The sequence below is a fragment of the Castor canadensis genome, chromosome 15 (genome assembly GCF_047511655.1).
Source record: "Castor canadensis chromosome 15, mCasCan1.hap1v2, whole genome shotgun sequence".
In the NCBI taxonomy this organism is placed as follows: Eukaryota; Metazoa; Chordata; class Mammalia; order Rodentia; family Castoridae; genus Castor; species Castor canadensis.
This window is the reverse complement of record NC_133400.1, coordinates 35,519,470-35,535,311: the sequence shown is the minus strand read 5'-3', so window position 1 is coordinate 35,535,311 and position 15,842 is coordinate 35,519,470. Positions and strand designations below refer to the sequence as shown.

Here is a 15,842-nt window from a genome sequence, read left to right as displayed (position 1 = left end):
CTGCCCACGCGCTTCCCGGGTGCCTAACAGCCCCGCTGCCAAAAAACATTGGCTCAGCCTTCCAGACTCAAAATGAAGTCGTTTATTTCAATTTTGCTTTCACATTATGTTCTGATACAATCAAAACTCCTGGACGAACCTCTGGAATAAAAGTCCAGTGAATGAGCGAAATCACGGGTCCTGAGCGCCGGGATGGCTTGGCGGGTGGACTCCGGATTCAGAGGCGGTGGTATAAAACGTAAGCTGCTGCTTCGGGAACTGCCGAGCTGATTGAGGGTCGGTGACATCCAGGGATTGAAGGTGTGGGAAAGCTGCCACCCAAAGCGGGGTGATTCAGATACTCGAATTGGAAGGATTCCCGGTGCATTCGAAATTCGAAAAGCCCAAACTTCGCTTCCAGGCCTAGCAGAATATCTGCCAGATTTCTTACTCTTGCGCCAAAGCAGAAAGCACAGGCTAAGGCAGGGGTGGCCCAAAGCCTGATGCAGGAGCGCAGGGCCGGCTTTGCCAGGAAGGCTTTGCACCCCAGCCTTTCTGTGTTTGCGTTTTCCAAGTCTCCTGCTTCTGTGGACCTCGACCTTCAGTGCCCCAGATTCCTAGCAGCTGGGGAATGCAGAGTTCAAAAAGCTGCTTCAGAAAAATAAAAAGTCCCACTTCGACTTTATTAGATTAAAGCAAAATTAAATTTTGGCTATTCACACGTATGTTACAGAGGAAGAGGAACCGTCCGGGAGAACCTCCTTGGCGTTTAGTGGAGCCACAGAACACGAGGGCATTGACAAGCATCAGAACATCAAGCAGCCTTAGATTTCACGATCACTCCGAATAGGACATAGAAATACGGAAACACAGCCAGTTTCCACTGGGAAGAGTTCGTGTACAAATGATATATATTTATGTATATTTTAAACCAGTCACCACTAAGGTGAGTCCTTTCTTGGCTAACAAGCAGCCGAGGACACAAAGTATCTTCAGCTAATTAACTCTTGAGCGGTGTTTTAAGAGCAATACTTGTGATATTAAAAACTACCTCCTCCGTTCAAAAAGAAAAATTAAAAAAACCTTACCCTCGAAGAGGAGAGGAAAGGAGAGGGGAAGAGAGAGAGAGAGAAAGAGAGAGAGAGAGAGAGAGAGAGAGAGAGAGAGAGAACATATTAGATTTTCACTACGTGGAAGGATAAGGGCATAGGAATAAAGATTTCACATTATATAGTTAAATGCAAAGTTTCTTTTAAATAAATTTTTGGAAACATGGACATAGTGGTGCCAAACAATGACAAGGCAGTCTCTTTCTTGATTACTGCAACTGGAATAGGGGGAGGCGAGTTTATTTTTGGAAATGGGAGTGCGCATAGCTAAGCGGAATTTACTTCTCCTAATAAGGAAAAGGACAAAGTTGTCGGGCCGCCGGGCGCGCACCTTGTTACCCCGAGGCAGCTAGGAAACACGTAGGATAGCTTCAAGTGCTGCCGCTTCCTTGCCCTCTTAATTTCAGCCTCTTTCTCACTCCTCCCTCCCCCCACCTCCATTCAGGCTACGAGCCAGTCAGAGGGGAAACACGAGGAATCCAGAGAAGGTTGAGTACTTCCAGCCCCCCATCAAGTTCCCCCGCTCCAACTTGAGGTATGCTCGGTCGCCTTTCTCCATTTGGATTAGGACTCCGTTGCTGGCGGCCTCCCGGGTCACGTCCTGGTCACCAGCGAAGGCTGAAATCACCGGCCACCCGTTTAACATGAGGCTCACCTGAGGAAGAGAAACGCCCGATTCAGAGGCGCAACTTAGGCGGGTACCCAGGCGGCGGTGGAAACGCCAACCTCCGCCGCATAACTAACAGCCGCAAAGGCCTGGACACACCGAGAGGGCAGGGGGCAACAGGAAGAAGAGGGGCTTAGCAGTTTACTGCGGAGGGTCCCCAGGGAACGAAAGACCTCATAACTGGGTGAGAAGAAGGGTATGCCCCCCCGAACGGGAATCACTCTCATTCCAGTCTCTCAAATGAGCGCACCAAGCGAATCCCAACCGTGCATTATCCAGTTTAATAAACCCGCGAGTGACTTTAGCGCCCAGAGACCTTCGTCCTTCTCCGGCTTCTCAACGCCTTAAAAGAGAAGCTCAGGCTACTCCTCTCCCAGGATAACAAAAACAAACAAAAAAGTCCTGGCCCCTCGCAGTCCCAGTTGCCCGGACTTGGTGGAGACTTGTGGAGACGCAGGGCAGGGCTTCTGGCTGATTAGAAATCCCGCCCGCGCAGCTGCACCCAGTGCTTCATCACCAAACCACCCGCTCAATTCCTGGCCCAGATCCGGCCGCTCCCGCCACCGCCACCGCTTGGTTGTGCCCTTGCGGTGGCATCCTCAGCCAAGGGCCAGGTGCTACTTCCTCGGCTGCGCTTTGCGCCTCTGTCTGCACTCTAAGGAAATCTGGACTTCTTTGGGAACCTGAGATCCAGCGAGTGCTGTCTGGGACATGGCTGAAGCCAAGAGAAAGGAGGGAGATCCCTCCATCTCTCTTCATACTACACCCACCTGGGCTTAGACCTGTATGTTCTATAAACCAGAGTTGTTCCCCAAAGGAGCGCCCTTGGGGCATCAGGTTAGGGGAAAGGGATCCCGTCAGCAGTGCTGAAGGCAGGCATACAAGCTTCCCAGGCTTCTGGGCTGTGGCCAGAAGTTGAAGGTATTGTCGGTGGAGCTGGAAGCTGGAGTCGAAGAAAGCTTATAGAAGCGGGAGCTGTCTGGGACGCTAATAACCATTTCAGAAAGTCCCCGGAGTCCCGTAGGAAAGCTGGGGACTTCTTTGGAAGGACCCGAAAGGCGAAGGCAGAAAACTGTCTCTGGGAATGGGACTGGGTCCCCAAAAGCCAACTACAGGGAAAGCAAGGGACAGTCCAAGGCACAGTACTGTGAAGCCCAGCTATCTGTCCCTTGGAGGAGCTCGGAGCACATGCAGCTGCAATTCTACCACCTCCATAGAGCCCTTTATAGATAGATCCCTGAGGCCAGCAGTCCCCAAGGGGGTCTGGGCCTCGCCCCTAAGCCGCAGCTGACCTGGATGGTCTGTCTGTTGTAGACTTTTACCACGTGGAAGTTAAAACTGTAGATTCCTTTTCGCGGGGCGATGAAAGTGCTGCGTTCTGAATCAAAGTTGTTCCCGATGTTCACTAGTACCTATAACGAGACGGGAACCAAGGGGAGTAGACAGGAGTCAGTCTCCGGCGGTCGTCCCCGCGCTTCCTTAGAGCCCTAGGAGAAGATCCCGCATCAGTCTGTCCGCTCGCTCCCCTACCCCCCAATCCAATCTGCACGCCATGGGAGGAAGGAACACTCACCTGGTCGAAGTAGATGATCATAGTGCGATTACTCATCTCGGACGGCTCGTGGTTGGTGCTCCTGATGGCAGAGAAAGCCACCTTGGCGCTGCCGGAGCGCACAGAGATGCCCAGAGCTGTGCCTGTGGGGTCGGACGTGGGGTTGGAGTCGCACACCACTAGGCACTTGCCCTCCAGCACGATAGGCTCGGTCTCATTCTGCCCCCGGGCCGGGCCTGCCAGCCACGCAGCCCCCAGCAGCAGCAGCTCCACGACGCCCAGCATCGCGCCGCCGGCGCCCACCCCGCCCCCCACCCCGGGGGCTGCCTGCGCCAGCCGCCCCCCCTCCCCAGCCCTGCTCCGAAGTCGCCTCCTCAGCTCCGTGCGCAGGTCCACCGACACCGCCCTGGACACTACTGTTTTTCTTCGCACTCTGGGGCAAGCGTCCCCCAGCGAGATGCTCCCGGAGCCCCGCCCGGGCCTCAGGGACACCGCTGCTGCCCAGCCGCACTTGGATACATAGCCGCTGCTGCTTGGTTCCCGCTGTTGCTGCTGCCTCCTGCCCGCACCGGCCGCTGCCGCCGCCGCCGCCGCTCTGAATTATTGATGCAGCGGGCGCTGCAGCCGGAGCGGGCGGAGAGCGCGCGCCGGGCACAAAGGCGCGGACCACGGCCTGGCCCCGCCCCCGCCCCCTCTCGCCCCTCCTCCCCCTACAGCCCCGCCCTGCCCCAGTGGAGACCCGCCCCCCAGCCAATCCTGACACACCGCGCTCCCCGCCGGGCCAATGGTTGCCCTGTCCGCGCGCGGCCACCTGACCCCGGGCGCCGTTGTTATTAGGCGCAGCGAAGCGGGTGGCGCGCGGCAGCAGGGTTGGGCTCTGGCCGGGAGTCGACCGAGGGAGCGAGGGTGGGAAATGCGCGCGCATACGCGCGCGCCCGAGCCCGGACCGTCCGCCGCGGCCGCTCGCTCTCTAGTCTCCCGGTTCACGCCAGGATCCCCTTCAGCTCCTTCGGCCCTTCTCGCGCGCTTCCCTCGCCGGCCCTCAGGTAGGAGGCGGCGCGCGCCAGGGTCGCAAGTTTCGAATCGCGGAGGGCACAGAGGCTCCCGCGTGTGGATGCGCGGGGTGGAAGGGGAGCGCCCCCCAGTGGGCGCAGGCCGCGCGGGGCAAGCCTCTGCTCAGGGACCGGCCCGGCTAGCTGCCGGTCTGCAGGGCGCGTGCGTGCGCGGCGGGGCGGGGCCTACGCCAAGGCCTACGGGGTGGCTCACGTGGCGCCGCGGGGAGTCCGCGTTGCGGCCACTCTGGAAGGTGGCTCAGTGAGCAGCTGGGGCTTGGGGTGCAGGGGGTTCTTCTTCGGCCCTTAGCCGTGAGGATGGAGCTCGGCCTCCCGCTCTCGTCCGCCTCTCGAAGCGCCTGCTCCGCGGGCTATGAAGGTCTGGTGGAGCGTTCGTGCATTCATTCATTCATTCATTCATTCACTTACTCAGGATAGATGTTTGAAACCGAATGAAGTACCCGGCACTTCACTGGGCACCGAAGATGAGTTGATTGGCAAAACCGGACTAGGCCGGCAGAACATCCACACACAGTCTCCTTTATCTAAAGTCTTTCTCGTTGGCAATTAAAATTTATGGTTTGCATCCTTATTTATTTTTTTGGAGGTACTAGGGTTTGAACTTAAGGCTTCACGCTTGTTAGGCAGACGCTCTACCACTTAAGCCATACCACCAGTCCTTTTTTGTGTTGGTTTTTTGTTTTGGTTTGGTTTTTGTTTTCGAGATAGGGTCTCACTTTTTGTCTGGGCTGGCCTGGAACCGGGATCCTCCTGATCTCAGCCTCCTCAGTAGCTAGAATTACAGGCGTGAGCCACTGGCTGCCTCCACATTTCTTCTGTATTGTGCACCTTTTCTGCATGTTTTATCCACGTGTACCTGTCATTGTCTGGAGAGTAGACACCAAATCCTGTGATTTATTGGCGGTTTTTCGAGGGCAATTTTGAGCTGAAATGAATTTTCATCCCATTCGTAGACTTAACACACACACACACACACACACACACACACACACACACACACACACACACCACACACACCACACACACCACACACACCACACAAACCCGAAAGTAACAATACAGTTTTGCTGAGTGTCAGGGAGATGCGGAGATGAAGGGCGCGTCCCAGCCTGGGTGCGGGAAGGCGGAGACTTGAAGGGATAGTTAATCAGTCCGCGGCTGGAGAACCAACATACCTGTCTATCAAATCCAAAGCAAAGGCGTCCGCTGCTGACCCCAAGCAGCCCAAGGGACTCCAGGAGCTCTGGTCCTTCCGGGCGACCTTGAAGCTACTGTGCTTAACCAAGGGATAGCAGACTTGCAACCAGTGGAGGCCCGACAGGAGCCTCGCCATCTGAAGGGATGCAGGGAACGGGCTGAGAGCACCTCCCGCAGCATCCGGGTGTGGGGCGCCGCGGGTACGCTTTATCCGGCGGCCGTACTGGCCTCAGAATCCCCGACAGCCATGCCTGTCCGCTTACCCATCTCCTTTGTTTCTCTGAGACTTAAGTGATAGCAATTTAAAGAGTAGTCAGAGGAAACTCCATCTCCGCCTCCATCCCCACCCCCACCGCGTTCTGAAGCCTGTCGCGGTCCCTAGGTGGGCCAGGAGCAAGGAAAGGGGTGGACGAAGAAGACAATTTTACCTGCCAAACTCCTGCCCTCCCCCTCCCCTTTTTTTTTGGGTCAGTACTGGGGTTTGAGCTGAGCCTCAGCTTGCTTACTGGCAGGCATTCCTACCACTTGAGCCACGCCTCCAGCCCTTTTTGCTTAGGTTATTTTTCAGCTAGGGGTCTCCGGTTTTTGCCTGGGCGGTCCTGTTACTCCTGTGCTCCTGATTTCTGACTCCCCAGTAGCTTGGATTACAAGCATAAGCCCCACCCCAGCACCCAGCGCACCTCCTATCTTTTTGAGACATCCCCAGAAAGCATTGCCAGCTGTGATTACACCTAAAGTGAGAGCATGAACTAATTTAAGAGGTGAGAGCTGAGGCATCCAGTGCAGTGGCAGCTCTAACCCTGGAAGGTGCCTGGAAAAAAGCTTGTAGAAGTAACCTTGAACTGGTAGTGCGCTGGCACCAGGGAAGTTGTCAGTCATTCTACAGATGCCTGAGGGCCAACCATGAGGATGTTGCAACCAAAACAACAGATAGGGGGAATGGAACCTGTTTTCATGGACGCACCGGCAGGACTAAGATTGCTTGTACGGAGGTGGTCATCAGCTTCTTCCTCTTCTCTTCATGGTGAGGCTCCACTGGGCCGTGCCAGCGATTCTTCTTGCCAGCCTTTCTCTGGGCCTCACTTGCTAGGCTGAGGGCCTGCCGGGCCTCTTTGCTTGTATATACTGCATCCATGATTACCATACTTTGTCTCTCTTCCTGCCTTGCTTTCCCAGTGCACCTACCCACTGTGAAAAGGCTAAGCTCTCCCCCTCCCCCGCCCCACATCTAACCTGACTCCACCTCCTATTGTTTGAACCGTTTTCATAAGATTGCCTGTTTGGGGTCTATCATCTGGAACCTGGGTTACTTGCAAGAGCCTTTTAATGCATCTGTCAGGCATTAGCGAGGATCATGTCCCAGCTCTATCTTACACTGTTTATTCTTTCATTTGATGAACGTCTATTGAGGTCCTGCCCTCCACTTTTCTCCCACATAAGTGAAATTTTAGATGCTTTACCCCCCTCACTCCCCATCTCTTTCCTATGCAGTACGAATCCAAATAACAAGTATTAATTGAATGGTAATAGACACGAGCGTTCCTGGATTGTGAGGACTGAAGGAGACTGATAAGGAAGTATGTGAAAATCCTCAAAGCAGTCATGTTTACTTTTAAGCTTGTCACGTTTTTGAGTCAAGATTCTTTCAGCTGCAGGTGACATCACCAATTCAAATTGGCTTAAGGATTTTATTTACTTGATGCAAAAAGCTTAGGATAGGTCTTGCTATTTAAGGCATGGTTGGATTAGCAATTGAGGTTACTGGAATTTCTTTGTTAGTTTTGGCTGCATTTTCAGACAAATGGTTTCCATATGATTGCTACTTAGAAGGAACTACCACTTTAGTCCTAGCAAGAAAAAGAGTACTTTCAGGGGGTCAATATTTGCAGCTAAAGTCCCAGAACTGTTCTTACAGAGGCAATTTGAGCCATTTTCCCTCTCTGGAGTGGAAAATAGACTTTTTGGATGACCAAGCTCAGAACTGGTTACCATCCCCTGGGAAGGGGTTTACTATAGGTTCCACATGGTCTAGAACAGAGAGGTTTTCTAAAGGAGATTTAGAAAAGGGATAGTGAGTAGGCTGAAACTGCAGACCTCTGCCTTAGTCCTCAAAGCATCAGCTGCAATATCCCCACACAATAAGAAAGGCACTGAGACTGATGGAGTCAAAAAAAACCTGTGTGTTGTCATGGTCCTTTTCCATCTGCAAACCCTCAGCTAAACAAGACTCACTAAACATGAAGTCACATGCTGTCCGCTATGATGCTATTTGAGGTTTAGCTTTGAAGTCTAAATGTACTTTAGGTGGTAGGGGCAGATAAGTATCAATAAGTCATTGTAATATTCTTTTCTGAAAGATTTTTGGCAGTGTTCTGTTGGAATTGATTCTTAGATTTTTTTTTTTAGGTTCCTGAAAAGCTGGAAATCCCTTATTATTCCTCAATTAATGAAAACAAATGAAAAATTGAGAGAATCTGCAAAGTAAAAGGATTGAGTTTCGTTTATTCTGGAGTATAAGACTACAGAGCCAGTTTCACTTGCGAAGGTTTTCAGGTGTTGAAATATTGGTTAAGTATTAAAAAGCTGCTTCAGTGAAGCTTTTTAAAGTAATGTGTTCTAAACTTTAGGGAACTATAAGATTACAAATAATGAATTTAAATTGTTGCTGTTATATCCTTTACCTCAGGCTTTAAACATAACCTTACATTTTGGTGACATCAAAGTTTATTTCCTCTTGCTGTGCTCTGAATTTCCACCACAGTGCATTTTGAGAGATGAATGTGGCATAGCCTCAATAGATGTTGTGTTCGTGGCAGCCCTACTCACATCCACCCCACGCCCTGGAAAAAACCCAACAGCCCTGGGTTGGATTGAGAGAACATCGTCAGGAAAAGGGGAACGTTGAAACAAGCATTGGATTCTGTAATGTTTATACAAATCAAACAGGATTTTATCTCTGTTCCTCTTGGCTCAAGACTCAAATAGTACCATTCTTAGGATTTGCTTCATTTTTCTCTTAAAGCAGAAAAGAAAGTCTACTTTGTTCTGAAGAATGTTAAATTTAGGCTATCATGGGTCAAGGTCATTTCAAGTTAATGCCTAGAGCTACACTATAAAATACAGGAATGACCCGAAATTGTACAAAATATGAAATACTTTAACTTGCCAAAAGCCTCTGTATTCCTGGCTGTGTCTTCTTTGCCTATTTAGATTCATGTTGAATATAACATTTTTGCTGTTTAAGTTTTAAGAGTTATTTTTCAAAATTAACTTTGTAACCCCTTTTTTTGTGGGGGGGAGGGTGGCTTGAACTCAGGGCCTCATGCTAGCTAGGCAGGCACTCTACCACTTGAACCAAGCCACCAGCCCCAAAATTAACTTTGTGATTAGATACTTTGTAGTAACTGCAGAAAAAGGCAGGATTACCTCCTAATGAAGGCCAGGTTTTCTTTAAAAAAAAATTTATCTTAAGAAATTAAAGAATAGTGCTTGCTTCGGCAGCACATATACTAAAATTGGAACGATACAGAGTAGATTAGCATGGCCCCTGCGCAAGGATGATACGCAAATTTGTGAAGCGTTCCATTAAAGAAAAAAAAAGAAATCAAAGAATACATTTAAAATATCTTTAGCTTTTAGGCCAAATTATGCATTTTCTTAGCCTGTGTTCAGAAAGAGAGACTATATGTCTTCTCAATTAAAAGATGCTGACATCATTTTGAAAATGTTGCTCTGAACCCGCTGTGGTGTGTGCTGGTAGGAATTTTGTGTGAAGTTCTTATTCATGTAGATGACATTAAGGTCAAAGGAAACACATAAAATAATTTAAGCCTACAGAGCTGCTCTTGAGAGGGAGAAAAAAACCACATAAGTAACATCAAACACTAGTTGGAATTTTTCCAAGAAGTAATTATCTGTGTGCTGTTTGGGATGGTTGATTATGGAGGCAAACCAAGGTTTAGCCAATTCAGCAGACATTTTGTGGAAGCCCAGGACCTCGTGTTCAGCAGCAGTCAGCAATACATACCTGAAGAGCCTCCACATTCGACTCTTCCTTTTGGTTCTGCTAAGGGTTCTTGAAAGTGGTAGCTCTGGTTACTCTTTATATTTGTTTATCTTTCTCCTACAATCAGAAGATAGACAAAACCTAGACACATGAATTAATAGATTAGGGAACATTCAAACAAATATTTCAGGTACTTCAAATGCATTCGACATTCATCAGAAAAATGGTGAATGCTGCCTCATTTGTAGGTAGCTGGATTAACATATGGGCAAAGTTGCCAGCAATTTTAGTAAGGATCTCAGGGAGATTTCCTGCAGCTCATATTCACTGATGATTGTATATAGACTTCCCACAGTTCAGAGAGCTATCAGAATGGGGTCTTAGGGAAAAGTCTGCTAACTGGAGGCTTTGTTGAACCTCTGTGTTACCAGAAGGAAAATGAGAGAAAAAAAAATTAAATAGAGCTTGAAGGGAGGGAAATGCAGAAAAATAAGGGTATGCATTGTATTTTTTTAAAAATCTCTTTAAAAGAAAAAATCTTTGCCAGTAGACTTCTTGGAAATTATATCAGAGGAGCATGCCTGATGTTTTCACCACACATCAGGTCTCAGTGGCAGATACATAAGCAACTGTCTCTGTGCATGGGCTCCCTTGCTCCTAGCCACTCTGCGCTCTTCCCTGCTTTTGCCCTCGAAGCTGACCCCTGCCAACTGGCTTATGGTTGGATCTAACCAATGGAGGGTACCTGCAAGAGATCAGAAGTAGTTAGGAGAGAAGTTAGGGTATATCTGCCTGCTCTCTCCTTATTTCAAACTGGTAGTATGAAGAAATGACCCTGAAAAATTCCTGACTGTGGCTTCCCCAGCATTATTCAAGCTCCTGCCCAGTGGCCCTGCCACCTCTCCTGAGTACTACCTCTCACTCCAGTAATACCCTTTCTTCCCTTTCTATCTTCTGCCTGAGGGTGGGAGGTTTGCCAGTCTGTGGGTTCAGTAGCTCACATTAAGCTCCCTCACCCTGCCAAAATTGTTTATTAAAATCTCTCCATCTGAACTATGTTTAATTCTGTTTTCTCCTGGGGTCTCACACATACACTGTGTGAAGCAAAATTAAAATCTTCCTTCAGTACACTGTATCCTTTTTGTGGAACCATTACTTGTTTCATCATTGGTTGTATCACAGAAAAATTGTCTGTGAATTAAAACCTGATTTACTGCAAATTCTGATTAGCTTCATGATATTGCTAGTTATAATTCAAACCAGTCTGTTCATCATAAGTTTTCAGAATTAACTTATGATAAATATGTTTATGTATGCAGTTTTACAAATACTAAAGTGAAAGTGTTAAAAATATTTAAAGTAGAAAGTGCTAGATCCTCAACTAAATTTCATCTTATCCTCTTGCAGGACAAGAAAAGCTAATAGCTTCAGAAATGTATTATTTTTGTGAACTAGTAAAGCTATTTTGAATATTTAAAATATGAAAAAATTACTAAAATGTGTTTTATTTTTGGAAAAGCATGGCAATTCCTGCCATTCAGTTTTTTAAGCTTGTAAATTTTCACCTGTGCATGTTCTAAACAAATAATGATTTTATTGTTATTACATAAAATACATGTTGTTTTAAATTTTAAAGAAACAGATTGGAAGCAGGCCACAATAAAGTATGGCTTAGATACTTATGAGGGAATCCTTTTAGCCAGCCATTCAATTTAACTATGCATTTTCTGTATATTGCCCAGTATCGCTTGAAGTCCTTACCAAAATAGTATACTAAAAGATCGTTAGAAAACTAGCAATCAGAAAGTAACTATAGTATACATTTTCATGAATACTTCTTTCTAACCTCAATTACTATGAAGTTGGGGCCAATATTTAATGTGCCAACCATATCAAGATACCAGGGTATTACTGAGGTAAGATTTCTCTAGCCTTTTTGTAAAGACCACAGGTTTGGAATACCTGGAACCTTCACTTTTAACCTTACTTATTGAGTCTACTGCACACGTTTCTAGCCTCGGGGGGAGGAGGAGGTCCTCTGAGACAGTGCGAACAGCACAGTAGCTCTTGTGTAGCGGCTCTGAAACAGAATGTGAGGGAGGGCTAATGTCTCACTCATTAGGCGAGAGTGTCTGATTAGCCATAACCTCTGTGTTTAGTCTCAACAAATAGCAAGTCTCTACCTTGGAGACTGTAAGGATGGAATGAGAGCATCCATGCTACCAGCCTTAGCCTGGCACCTGCTGACCAATACCCAAATGCTGCTGTCTTCCTCCTCGGGTACCCAGGTAGTGGGACTGTCAGAATTAGAACCCCAGGTTCATCTCCATTGCCCACTGAGGCCAGGTGAGTTTGCTCTTGACCAGTGCCTTTTCTTTTCTTACTGTACGAAAGTCCAGAAAATAACACAATCCTTTAACATTGATGTGTTGTTCCATTGAAAGTCCTTGTCCCCAGATTTAAAACAGAGACTCTCTGCATACCTCAGTAACAACATACACACAGTTAGCCCGTTTCACAAGCACACCACACATTCTTTTCTTTCTGTGTTCATTCAGCACGTGTATTGACTACCTTGTAGGCAGCTACACAGTTAGGAGAGCCACACTTTTTTCTGTTGAAACATCTTAAAAAGACATCTCACAAGTCAAGATTTGGCTGTTTTCTATATGACATTTAATTTTTTTTCCATTTCTATCTAGGGATTTAATTGGAAAATCAACATTATAACTTGTGTGTTGTCATTTCTATTTTTAAATGTAAGTGACTCAAGGATTAGTGAGTCCAGTTGCCTTAAATTAAAGGTGAAGGTAGATGTTGCATTGGTACATTTTGTCATTTGAGAGTGGCTTCAGGGTTTTAGTCTATGAAAAGTTTCTAAAATAAATTTTGATGTGCCCTTTAAATATCCTTGTTTTTAAAACATTCCAATTTAAAAGGTACTCTCCGAGAGGAGAATTTGCAGGCTGTACAGAATGTTTTGCTGGACACATCTTCCTTTCCTTCCTCTTGGCTTCAAGGGCCCACATCTGGCCCATCTGACCTCACAGGGCATTCTTGGACTCAGGAATCCCATTATGATCAGCCCATGTGAGGATCTTCATTCTTCCCACGACCATGTGGACACTTTTCACACCGCTTTTCTCACAAATGAGCACTCTCCACTCCACCCCTTGGGGAGTGGAGAAGGGAGGCTCTGACATTGTGCTTGGGTAAACGTAATTGAGAGCCTTCCCTATCTCTTGCATCTTCATAAATGATTTTCTGTATTATGCTGGGACAGTAGTTCTTTAAATAGAATATTCTCCTGTGGAAATCACCTACATTGCTGAGTGTACCTTACAAAAGGTGAGTCCGGAATATAGGATGCAATCTCAGCACTGCCCAGAAGCTGAAGTTAAGGCTCTCTGGAATATCAAAAAAATTTATAGCTGTTCATTAGTAAGGAATCACGAAAACAGGCCCGTTGACTGTAGAGGAAGCAAAGAGCCATCGCACAAGGGAAAAGGCAGGGCTCGGAAGATGAAGCTGTGCCAAGGGCTCTTGTTTATTCTACAGACACCCTGGCCTGTTTTGAATTGGTTTTCTTTAGAGCATATTTCTCCATGTGCAACCAAAAAGATGTTGATATCCTAGTCACTTAGCAAACATTCTGACATTGCTTCAGGCAGATTTCTTTTAGGCCTGAAGAATGGAGCTGATTAGTAGATAAGGGTTTGGTATCAGGAGAAGGGTCATTTTTCCCTCTCGTTCTCCATAATCTTGTTACTACATGTTTTTACTAAAAGATAAATACAGAGGCCTAAATCAGTTTGGGTATTCCCACCTGTTCAGAATTAGAGCAGGTTTGCTTTTGTCCAGTGAGATGAGAAATCTTTACAGTGCTTCATGGCAGCACCATCACCCACTGAATCATTTCTTCATGTTTTTGAGATCATTACCAAATGATTGCCCTGAAAGAGACTATTTGGTATTAAGTGGGAAAAAAACAAGATGCAAAATTATTGTAGGATGTATTTAAATAAATTATATTTCTGTTAACTGTGTTTATGGAAGACAGCTAGAGTGTATGTCCACATTGACTTACCTCCTTTGGTTAGGATCATGCTTATTTTCATCTTTCCTTGATGTCTTTCATCCATCCATACCCAAACCTCAGTAAGTATGTTTTCAGTTTTCTTAGCTTTAATACAGTTTTCTTAGTTTCTTAGATGCATAAGAGTTTTCTTTTAATAATATTAAAATTCACATCCTGTCTGCTGACACTATCCAGGCATCCCAGTTCAGCCTTGCACCACCATGAGGATGCTTGCAAGGTCTGACACTTTGCATATCACAGTAGTGTGTTACCAATCTCCAACTACTTTTTAGTATCTAGATTTTAACCTAGATAAAGTCCATATGCCTTAAACCAGGCCACAACAAAATGAGAAGGCATTTATTTTTCTAACTTTCACACCATTAAACTTTTTTAACTCATAGAAGTGCCTCTCAGACAAGTCCTTGTTTGCTTTCACCAATAAAGTATTCATAATTTGAAGTAGAAATCTTTTCTTCCCAGCACAAATACATCTCTTTCAAAAGTAGTTCTCATTTGTGAATGATGTTTAATGCCTAAGAAACTAGGATGACCTTTAGTATGTCCATTACTTTAATCAAAACATTGTTTTGTGTGGTGGACTCAAGGATACATGTTTAAGAAAAGCATCAGGTTAATCCCATTAAGAAAATCATCTTATTCATAAGCCTTTAACATTGAAAAGACACCTTTAGGAGCCTGCATGGGCATGTATAACTGGATAGAATTAAGTAGTGTATTTGACAATTGGCAAAACAAAGCAACAGCCTACATTTTTAGGTACTGTCTGTTGAAAAGCCAACATACCTTTCACAGGCAAATGCATATTTCACTCAACATCAGGCTTTCAGGTGCTTATTAATATCAAATTTCTCAGTGTCTGAATGTAGTACACAGAGGTAAACTGATTTGCCCAGGACCACTCAACTGGCAGAGGTGGGATTTTTTTTCTGTCTCCTGTATCTAAAGCCCTGTCCACTTTCTCTTGCAACACTATCCCTCAAAAGGGAACCTGTGCTCCTCAATTGCTGCTGACATAGTGTTTTATCTGGTAGTTAGCTCAACCTTAACCTTTAGTATGATTTTTTTCCTTTGAAGCAATGGGATTTAGTTTGAAAATTCTCAAAGATGATAAAGCTCTCTTCTTTCTCCTCTTTTGCCCCTAAATGCTGTCCCATATATATTAGTGGCAGAAATGGATGGTTGGCCTTTCTCAACCTTGTAGCCATTTCTACAGCTGTTAACCTGACAACAATTATGTTTCTACTTTTTAAAACATTGTTACCAGGATGCCCAGAGAAAAGAGAAAAGCAGAGGAATAAAGTACAAGCAATTATGTAAGTGATACTTTTGCCATCAGACATTTTGGGAGCTCAAGGTAGTGTGCTACTGATCCTGGACTACTTTTTAATATCTAGATTTTAATATCTTACTGCATGAAGATGAAATTTGTATGCCTTAAACCTAGTCACAACAAAATGATAGGGCATTTGTTTTTCTAATTTTCACATCATTTGATTTTTTTTGACTAAGGATGAATACTTACAGAGTATTAGGTTAAATTCCAGAGTACCTCATCATAGATATGTATGACTCACCAGTGTGTCCATTTTAATAATTTAATGAGAAGTATGTTTGTCAATTAAAACTTTGCACGTCTTGCTCATTGTGCAAAGGGAGCGGATGTATTTAAATGTTCTTCCCAGTTGGGGGTTTACCAGACTTGATGACCTGATGAGTTTATTTATGAATCATTTGTATTTCCTCGTCATTTTGAAGATTTAGTATTTAAACATGTTTAAATCTCATTTTTTGAGGTGTGCTCCTACTGTTCCTTTCCCATTACTTAAGAAATCCCTTTATTCTGTTGCCTTCTCCCACCTACCTATCAGTGTCCTTTTTGGCAGTGACAAGGTGCTTGGCTTAACAGGTCTTATGATATCATCTAAAAAGAGCTTCATTTTAAAAATACATACCTTATTTTTCTATATGTGATCTAAAAAAAATGTGAGTTTTCCTGGCACATTGCATTTGGGTTAATAATTCTGGAAAGTGTCATGTGACCGTTGTATTTTATACAGACAGAGAAGTCCCACGAAGATCATGTCTCATGTCATCGTCTAAAGTTTCAATCTAAAGAACGTCTTACATTCTAAAATTCAGGCAACCATGACTTTGAGA

General features: G+C 45.7%; 1 protein-coding gene, 1 long non-coding RNA gene and 1 other non-coding gene across 10 annotated transcripts in view; 2 read left to right on the top strand and 1 right to left on the bottom strand.

The window, feature by feature from the left end:
* Window positions 1-1,275: 1,275 nt before the first annotated feature.
* Window positions 1,276-3,602, bottom strand: Cbln1 (cerebellin 1 precursor). The gene is made up of 3 exons (XM_020185704.2): window positions 3,329-3,602; window positions 3,048-3,167; window positions 1,276-1,743 (listed from the first exon to the last, which is right to left on the bottom strand). The coding sequence occupies exons 1-3, from the start codon at window positions 3,590-3,592 to the stop codon at window positions 1,546-1,548; spliced, it is 582 nt and encodes a 193-aa protein (XP_020041293.1). The 5' UTR covers window positions 3,593-3,602; the 3' UTR covers window positions 1,276-1,545.
* A 578-nt stretch (window positions 3,603-4,180) lies between these two features.
* Window positions 4,181-15,842, top strand: part of LOC141417425 (uncharacterized) — a 43,437-nt gene continuing 31,775 nt past the window's right edge. For all 8 annotated transcript variants that reach the window (XR_012441993.1, XR_012441992.1, XR_012441988.1 and 5 more), the window contains exon 1: window positions 4,181-4,353. This is a non-coding gene — a long non-coding RNA (uncharacterized lncRNA). The remainder of the gene's footprint in view (window positions 4,354-15,842) is intronic.
* Window positions 9,063-9,169, top strand: LOC141417634 (U6 spliceosomal RNA). Its single transcript, XR_012442286.1, has one exon. It is a non-coding gene; the product is annotated as a U6 spliceosomal RNA (small nuclear RNA).

Coding starts and splice junctions, on each gene's coding strand:
- Cbln1 (XM_020185704.2), bottom strand. CDS start 3,592: ATGCTGGGCGTCGTGGAGCTGCTGCTGCTGGGGGCTGCGTGGCTGGCA. Junction 3,168..3,328: donor TGATCATCTACTTCGACCAG/GTGAGTGTTCCT, acceptor GTCTCGTTATAG/GTACTAGTGAACATCGGGAA. Junction 1,744..3,047: donor ACAACAGACAGACCATCCAG/GTCAGCTGCGGC, acceptor TCTCTTCCTCAG/GTGAGCCTCATGTTAAACGG.